At 32.7% G+C, this 10,028-nt stretch overlaps 1 protein-coding gene across 1 annotated transcript in view; it reads right to left on the reverse strand.

The window, feature by feature from the left end:
* Nucleotides 1-1,411: 1,411 nt before the first annotated feature.
* LOC110032626 (putative pentatricopeptide repeat-containing protein At3g23330) overlaps nt 1,412-10,028 on the reverse strand; it is a 32,102-nt gene continuing 23,485 nt past the window's right edge. The window contains exons 2-4 of the mRNA XM_020736303.1: nt 7,742-7,886; nt 7,004-7,070; nt 1,412-1,602 (exon numbers count right to left, since the gene is read on the reverse strand). Coding sequence (XP_020591962.1) covers nt 1,471-1,602; nt 7,004-7,070; nt 7,742-7,886 — 344 coding nt within the window. The 3' untranslated portion in view covers nt 1,412-1,470. The remainder of the gene's footprint in view (nt 1,603-7,003; nt 7,071-7,741; nt 7,887-10,028) is intronic.

Genomic DNA, 10,028 nt, shown 5'->3' on the forward strand with positions numbered 1-10,028 from the left:
ATATATATATATTATGTTAATTACAACTCCATTTCATGTCTTCTTTTTTGTATGATTGTATTGATTATATTTAAAATTAAATTATATAGATGGTTATGTATAATGAGAAAAATTATTTTCTAAAGTTAATTCAGTAAGATGTAACTTGTAAGTAAATAGAAAAGCTCATAATAATTATTAAATTGCCAATTACCATTCATTCAACATTGCTCCACACAGAGCATTAAAGAGGTCTGATTTGCTGAAAAATTAATTTAATGTAATTGAAATATAATCTATTTAAAGTATTTTGAAGATGTTTATTTTAAATCTCAGGAATCAAAAGACTACCAAAAAAATTTGTAAGACTGCATTTTATTTATTTTTTATTGATACATATTTTAAATCTTGAATATCAAAATGTGAGCTGCAATATTGTTATTTTGATAATAATATATTCGATAGCACACACGCATAAAAAGTGAGTCATTTCGATGGAATTTGATTGAGACGAGCAAATGTGAAAGAGAAATATTAATTAGAAATAATAATATTGTTTTTATTAATACTCACTGTATGTATATATATATATATATATATATATATATATATAAAGAGTATATAAAAATTTCAAATATAAAAATTACACGGCAATATTCAAAATGGGTCAATTACATAAAGAGCACACAAGACTTTGCTATTTGCAAATCAAGCATCATTTTTCATCCCCTTTAAATTCTCACTCAAATATCAAAATTCATGATCAACCCCAACACATTTTTTATTTTTTATAAAATTCTCAATAATTTGAACGTGACATGCACTGATGTATTGGTTCAATAGTTTTAAAAAACAATGCAGACTTGATTTGTAAATATATGTAATTACACATTTTTTATTATGTTAAGATTCAAATTAATCCACTGATTATCTTAAAATGATTAATTTAATTAAATGACAACACAATTTAGTCTGTTATATATATATATATATATATATATATACACAAACACACACACACACACACTAACTTAATTTTAATTGAGAGCTTAATCTTTTAACCGAAAGATACTGAGTATAAAATCTTGTACATATAATGTATATTGAATATGCAATTAATTTCACTCAAATGTTCAAAAAATAAAAATAACAAACAATATAACTATAAAATAATATAAAAAAAAATGAAATTTATCATTCTTTCATATCTTCAACCACCACTTTCCTGCCAATTTTATGAACTATATAAAACTCTATTACTTTTGTTATGTAATGTAATCTAGCTCTTAAGCATAGTTCAGTTGAGCAAAATACTGTGAGTTCCTTTGCTATATATATATACTCATACAAACCTATCTGTACCTTTTCCTCTTTAATATATTAATCCTTGGGCTATATATATATATATATATATATTACAATAAAAGGCTGAATTTGTTGCTATAGGGTATACTTCTGCAAGGGGAAAGAGAAAATGTGGAGCGAAAATACTTACTCAAGTTCACTTTCTAAGATGAACTCTTCACACAGTTCAAATGCATCCACCTCTTCAAAGTAGGCTCTGTGTTCATTAATAAAATCTTCAGGAAGTTTATGCACTGTGGATCCCACGCCTCTCTTCCTCTGCAGATTTGTCAAGCAATTTATTTCAAGAGAAATAAAAAATATTTTACCAAATCCAATCAATAGTCATGCGCATGCTAAATTGGTTTACTTTTAGGATTAGCTCATTTGTTAACATCAAATAGAATAGTTGTTATGTTGCATATGAGTACATGTTATGTTACGAAGAAATTTATATGATCATACACAAATCTCGATGAATTTTTTATAAAAACTTTTTCATGTTCATATTCGAGATCATCCAAACTATAATTTCAACAAAATTATAGTTAAATAGAGCATCTCAACAATATGAACCCAATGATATTGAAAATGATTCAATTCGAGTTTGAACAAGCCGAGATCAAGCACTTGAAGCATATTCAAAAGCTTTAGAGTATTAATTGCAAAGCTAAATGATATTTAAATCTGGCATGTTTATAGTCAAATCGAATGACTTAATGATAGGAATCCAACGAACCCAAGATCATTTAATTTCTAGATCGTTAATACACTTAAATGCTGAAAAAAATGAGTTGTGATTAAATAAATTAACACAAACCTCCCATAGAGTGTTTTGGGAGTTTGGCTAAATTTAACAAGATGCCAATCTTAAAGACTATCAATAAGCATCATTTCTTGTTATATGGAAGGGAGAATAGAAGAGCGATCGAAAAAACTAGAGCATAACTCATGAAGAAAACTACAAGTGAATGATTACTAGTTGTTGTCTACTACCACCAGGCATTATTGTTATAATACTACAATAGCTATAATTATTAACTACGGTTTTTGTAACCAATTATGATTATTGTTGCCACCAATCGTAGTTGTTGCAGCCTGGCTATAATTGTTGTAGTCAAAGTGTCAAGTGTCAAACTACTATTATATTGCAGTGATTGTCGGTTTTTATAATCTCAACTTTTCTAATTCTCCTAATAAATATTTGTACTTTCAATTTTCTAGTGGACTACTTTGACTTTCATTGGTTATCCCTGACCGTACTTTCATGTCTCTTACCTGTTAGAATTCCTCGAGATTCTTGTCGATGCATTACAAAGACATTTCATTTATGGTAACAGAACCATTAATGTGATGCATAACTAAGTTAAGTTGTTGACTTATGTTGATTAAACTATAGCATATGATTTATTCATCCATGAGTCCATGTTACTCGTTTGTAGCTCATTAATGACCTGATGATAAAAATTCTCTATACGATACCACCTAATGATTTGCCAAGTGTTTCTATACTTAAATATGTATTAGCTGAACAATGATTAAGATGATCATTACATTAAGCTTGCTTGGCGGTTTTGCAGCTTGAAGATGAACTATAGATGGTGAATTTTAACATTTCAAATAGGCAAAATGAAAGAGCATAAAGAATAATGCAGTGTGTGTTGGTATTTCAATGTATAACTGAATTAATATTTACACAAATTATCCCAAGGATGATAAACAAGATAATTAAAATATAAAAAAGTTCAATTATGTTGGTGAACTTACTATAAAATATTTCACGTTTTAAGTAAGAAACTCTTTATTTGGATAAGAATTTGTTCATCCATGTTTTGGGACTTCAGAAACTTCGTTAAGGCTAATTTTCCGGAAAATGGTAGAACTTTTTGCCTAAGAATTGATTTATTGGTAGATCGTTGTTATACTTTGCCGGCCATTGCAATAATCTTTATGAATTTTCATTACCCAAGAGCCTATTTTTTGCAGTTAATAGCTAGTTCAATATAACGTTGGGTTATTATCTTGTCAAATTTGACCACTCGGGAATTGATGCATGCATTGCTTATTGAATCCCGAATCAATCTATATATACCGCCATACTTCTAACTTAACGGACAAATGATTCCACATACATTTAATATAAAAAATAAGAAATTTATTCCGTGCTTCAAAGAAAAATTCGGATAACAGAAACATTAATGTAATGCATAAGTAAATTGAGTTGTTGACTTATGTTGATTAAACTATAGCATACGATTTATTCATTCAATGGGTTGCAAAGTTCAAGAGTTTCATCTGAAACAAATATTTTAACAAATTTCTATCGATTCTAGAGTAGTCATCAAAATTGTACTAGGATTATATTATCAATATCGCATTAAAATGCATGTGTATTGTTATATCTAAATCAGCCTGTGGTGATACTTAAATTCTACTTATAGAACCCACAAGATTTTCAAGAGAACCCCGAGTAAGAAGAAAATAAGAAAAGAGGGCTAGAGAGCACCATATAGAGAAACTTTTGGGATTTTTTTCATTACTTCATTAGAAAATACCGAGTTGAATTTCTTCACTTGATGCGACCTTCTGACTCCATATTTGTATGATTTTTCGGTACTAGAAAAGATGCTATATTTTGATTTAAGTAACAAAATATATGACACATCCATTACAAGCATACAGACTTTGTTGAATGGAATGCATGTAGATTACTGCTTCAGTGAATGCTTAGAAGGTCCTGTTGACTAGAAAGGTTATCATTCTTGAACTGAAAAGTTCCCATTAGACATGGAAAAATGGCATCTTAGCTTGAGTAAATGGGCCTAGGTGAGTGCCTACTAAGCTTGGACTCTTTGATCCGGGTGAATGCAATCTTGATGAGTGTTATATAGGTTTAGATAAAAGTTAGGTGACTGCCCTCCAAGTTTTGGGTCCTCCAAATGCGATGAGAGTTTTCAAAGCCGTGGTTGAGTGACTTTGGGAGTGTAAGCAAGTGAATCTTAAAAAAATTTGTGCGGGCTATTATTTTGAGCCTAGTGTCCTTGATTCATGCAGAGAACATTAGGTCTTCTTAGCTTTACTGCAAATTGCATACTTTAGCATATAGTAAATTTCACAATTCTCTTGTATCTAGAGACTAACTCTAAAAAAGAGAGATTGATAAGTTCAATTATCCTACTAGATTCTCGGATAAAAAATAATCCTCCTGTTTATTACTTCAATAATGGAGTTCATGTGAATTCTGTATATGTCCATCGGTAAATATAGGACTACTCTAATGCATTTGAGATTATTTGTACTTTTAGACTATTGTATGAGGCCATTTTAGTCACAAGTATCTAATATATTCAATTTTCTTCCTTGAATCATCAAATATGATCCAATATAATCCTTTTATTGGATTATTTTAGGTTAAATTTGAAGAGTCAATGAATTATTTTGAATTAGAATAGACTAAATTAGAAATATTAGAAAGTTTGAAACTAAAATAATCCAATGATTATTTTTTACTTTTTTCTTTCATTCGCATTTGAGATTATTTGCACTTTTAGATTATTGTATGAGGCCATTTTAGTCACAAATATCTAATATATTCAATTTTCTTCCTTGACTCATCAAATATGATCCAATATAATCTTTTTATAGGATTATTTTAGGTTAAATTTGAAGAGTGAAGGAATTATTTTGAATCAGAATAGGCTAAATTAAAATATTAGAAAGTTTGAAACTAAAACAATCCAATGATTATTTTTTACTTTTTTCTTTCATTCAAAATTAAGTTGATGCTTAATCATAACAACAAGCTCAAACCTACAATTGAAAAAGGCCTTATTGAAGTTCCTAATAATAGAGAAAAAATTTAACCTTTCAATTAATTTCAAGGAAGCAATTAATAGAAATTAACATTCAAATTTGAATGACAAACAATATAACAAAATATAAATGTATTTGAAGTATTACTGAATAAATAACATGACGTTAAATTAAAAAATAAATAGCTTTAAATTGACTTCTTATTTCATGTTTATCTTAATAAATAAAAAATAGCTATGAATTGTTAGTAGGAGTTGAGCCGTACATCCTTGAAGTATTTTGAACTATGAGAATTTGATTAAATATATAGATTTATAGATGACACTCCTATTTTTTACTACAATCCAGTAAATTTATTGTCAAACTCTTCCACATAAAACTAATTGCATTTGGTGTATGTGCGCTATAGCCATCAGATTTTGTTCAGGATGAAGTTTTAAGAGAGAGAACTCAATATTACCTATACCTTTAGTTGATGTTAACAAGGATGATAATTTCAAATGAATTAAGAAAATTTAATATGCTGGCAATATTTAAAATTTCAACAATCTACGGCCAGGGGGCTTCATCTACGGCCAGGAAGCCCTAATTTAGCAGTTCGCACAGAAGTTTTAAATGAACAAATGCCTCCAATGACAAAACACACGTTAAATAACAATGTTGTGCAGGTTAACTGAAAATTGTCCTATAACTACGAAAAAAATATTACATCAGGATTCCTAATGTAAAAATGCATCAGAACTCCAATAAAATTACACCGCGTGAATGGAGGAGGCAGATCATATATTAAAGTATAGAATTTTTTTATTTAATGGTTTGTCGTGTGACGTGACACAATTTTATTGGAGTCTTGATGCAGTTATACATCAGGACTCCTGCTGTAATATTATTTTGTAACGAAAAAATATTACATCAGGATTCTTGATGTAAAAATGCATAAGGATTCCAATAAAATTGTGTCATGTGTCCGGAGAAGGCAGATCATACATTAAAATATAGAATTTTTTTATTTAATGGGTCCGTCGTGTGACGTGACACAATTTTATTGTAATTCTGATGCAGTTCTACATCAAGACTCCTGCTGTAATATTTTTTTGTAATGAAAAAATATTACATCAGGATTTCTAATGTAAAAATGTATTAAAACTCTAATAAAATTACATCACATGTCCAGAGGAGGCAGACATACATTAAAGTATACAATTGTTTTTATTTAATGGGTCTATCGTGTGACGTGGCACAATTTTATTGGAGTTCTGATGCAGTTCTACATTAGGGCTCCTATTGTAATATTTTTTTTGTAACGAAAAAATATTACATCAGGATTCCTGATGTAAAAATGCATTAGCACTCCAATAAAATTACGTCACGTGTCCGGAGGAGACAGACCATACATTAAAGTATACATTTTTTTTTTATTTAATGGGTCCATCGTGTGACGTAGCACAATTTTATTGGAGTCTTGATGCAGTTTTATATCAGGACTCCTGCTGTAATATTTTTTTGTAACGAAAAAATATTACATCAAAAAAATATTACATGAGGATTCCTGATGTAAAAATGCATCAGGACTCCAATAAAATTACGCCACGTGTCCGGAGGAGACGGACCATACGGTATAATTTTGACAAGAGCACTAGGTTTTCCATAATGAAAAAATAAATAAAAACGGTTTGAAACTAGCTTTATGCTGGAGTATCGATTAAAGGTGATAAATAGTGAAAACATGAAGCGTGCATCAAGAGTCAAATGAGAGTTATGCGAGAACAACTAAGAACAGTGGATATCTTTTCTAAGAAAAAAAATAAAGGCAACTAATAGTGCGGAGTTTCATAACAAAAATCAAACTGAAGAAAAAAAAATTGACCTTTCTCTTCTTCTGAAACGAAACAGGGTTAGTGCTGGACACAGAACTTCCCACTTGTTTCATACTCCTGCACGAAAAGCATGAGCTACGTTACTACTCCTGAAAATCAATTAGAAAGCATTGTTTCATACGTACAACTAATCAAATATTAAAGCCTTAAAACCCTGACAGATACTTTAGTCGCTTTCTGCAATATCTAAAATTGTTAATTATACCCATAAAAATAGAATCATCAAAAACATATTTGAAGTTGGAAAGGATGAAACATATGAACAAAAACAAAACACGCATTACAAAATGTATAACAAAACGTGAATGCTAGAAATTAAGCACTGCTTTCATTTAGGTAGAAACAAAATAGATGAATATATGGATTCGAAAAAAGCAATAATAAACCATAAATGACTGGAAAAACAATAATGTAGATGATGATGACATTGAAACACCGGCTTTAAGAACCAGCTCTGTTCAATGAAAACAAATAGAGGCCCTTCAAAAGCTAAAAAAAGTCATCAAGAACTCTAAATAAATAAATAAAAAGCACAAAACCTTTGTCCAAATCCGAAAGCATAATTTTCTGCTGAAGCAAAGTGCCCAAACATACAAGTACTTGCATAATATACTGAAATTGATAAAAGCTGAATATATACAACTGTACCATGCTATCCTGCCAAATTCACTGTAGCATCAATTATCTCTAATAATAGAGGGAACATTAAATCATGGTTGCATGGATACCCAGTAGTTCTGTTTTTTCTCAATGGTGGACAACCGAAAGCTGAAATAACAGAATTATCCTTCTCCATGTCCATTTCTTTGTCGTCCCTTTGAACCATATTAAGTGTAAAATGTTCATCGCCTTCGAGGTTGCCAATACCACAAACTGGATGAAACAGACAAACATAAATTATCTTTACGCAACTTTATTTTAAACTTTATAGAATGAGTTTAACAAACAAGAGAATGTCAAACATTTGACTCAAATTTGGTCTGGGTATTTTCATGCCGCTCGAATGACAATGAATAATATAATGCCCATTGCAAGTGTAAAAAATGCCATATATAAGAGCATAAACATTACTTTTTTGAGCCTGAAAAACTCCATAAAGATCCTCTCTTTATTGAGCAATCATAAAACAATATATCAATGCTATACTCTGAAGGAGGAAAGAATTAAACTTCATTGCAAAATGTTGAGATTTGTATTTATTATAGAGTTCTAGTTGTAAATAGAAGAATTCTAAGAGTTCAATTTGTAAATGTTGTGTGGCTATATATAAGCCAAAATGATAATGAAATGAACAAGATGATTATTGCAAAATCATTCTCAATATGGTATTAGAGCTGTAACCTAGCACCCCAGACCTTCGTTGTTACCTTCTTCCCAACGAGCTCTGGCCGCAGAGTTGGATCGCGTCGTCACCTTCCTAGCACGCTCTGGTCATGTTGAGGCCTTCCCAACAAAGCTGATCATGACTGCATCGCAGAGTTTGGTCACGAAGTGCAACATCACGAGTCACGTCGTCTCCCAGGACGCCCTACCCAGGACAGAGAGGAGTGGCATTGTTGTGCAGCAAAGTGGAGTCGATCACGAGGCTTCAGAAGTATAGGAGGAAGAGCTGTACAGAGTGAAATCGAGCGAGTGTCTCTATTGTGCGAGTGAGATTGACCAGGGAAAGCCGAGAGCTGTTTGTGCGACTGTTGTGCATGGAGGCTTTGGTGTATATTTAAGCTACTGGTGGCGGAAGCTTTGGCAAACTGAAGGTCGTTTCCGCGTCCTCCAGGAGAGACTTCGCAAGCTCATCGAGAACGAGGATGCTGCTGCTGCTGCTAGCTCCGAAAGTGGTGCAATTGCTGATCCTCAATCAACTACTCCAAAGTCGGTACCAACGCCAAGTTAGCGAATCTTAATAGGTTTTATTTTGGTTGAGCTATCCAAGTGGGCTTCATACTTCTCACATCCGACGATGAGATTTATGCGACTTTCGACTACAACATATCAACACTTGAAGGGCTAAAGATTCGACCATTGCTGATAAAACAGTGGAGATAGGAATTTTCAGGCCTCTGTACACTGCAATCCAGAAGTTGCTTTCCCGACTGGATCGTGAGGGCAAGAGAGGGTTTCTACCATATTATCTGCAGCTTAGGAGTGAGGGAGGCAGCGAAACAAAGCGTTTGATTCTGGACTTGCACTCGACAGAAAGGAGGCGAAGGATCTAAACACCCTTGGGTAGCTTGAAGGATTTGTGAATGTGAAGAATGACGAGGAATTGACTACATCGAGCTCCAGTATGACTGGTGCTCAAGGGAAGATCAGCAGGTGCTACAACTATGGAGAAGTGAGACACCTGAGCAAGGCTTGTGCAAAATCACTAATGGACAGAGAGACAGGTTGATGTGAATCATCTAGAGGGCTTTACCGAGCAAATTTGATGGTAATAAAAAATGAGGGAAAAATAAGGGTGGTCTTTACCGATCAGGATCACAAATTACAGGAGATGTTGAAGAGGAAGAAAAAAGCGGCATGTGATGTCACTGAGAGTGCTCCACCTTATTATTGATGCGTGCTAGAAAATTCGAGACGGTAGAGTAGCGGACTATCGTCTTAGCGTTGTACGAAAGTTCAACACACACACAGATAAAAGAGAAATAAGTGGTGATGACTCTAAAAATTTTTACGTGGAAAACCCATAAGGGAAAAAACCACAGGGTTTGGCCCAGTTGCGGAAATCCACTATTGATTGACAATTACAGAAATCTCTTGCCCCATAGACGGGAAATGATAATCAGACGGGAAATGGTAATTATATTTTTCAGATTACAACGTCGACTGATGGCGTCTGGTTGGTGGTGATCGATGATGGCTAGTGTTGATTGATGACGGTTGGCAGAGGTCGACGTGATGATTAGTGTTGATTGATGACGGTTGGCAGAGGTCGACGACGGTTGGCGGTGGTCGTCGGAGGTCGGCGGTGGTCGTCAGAGGTCGGCGGTGGTCGATGGCAGTCTACGGGGTTCAACG

The sequence above is a fragment of the Phalaenopsis equestris genome, unplaced genomic scaffold, assembly GCF_001263595.1.
Source record: "Phalaenopsis equestris unplaced genomic scaffold, ASM126359v1 Scaffold000988, whole genome shotgun sequence".
In the NCBI taxonomy this organism is placed as follows: domain Eukaryota; kingdom Viridiplantae; phylum Streptophyta; class Magnoliopsida; order Asparagales; family Orchidaceae; genus Phalaenopsis; species Phalaenopsis equestris.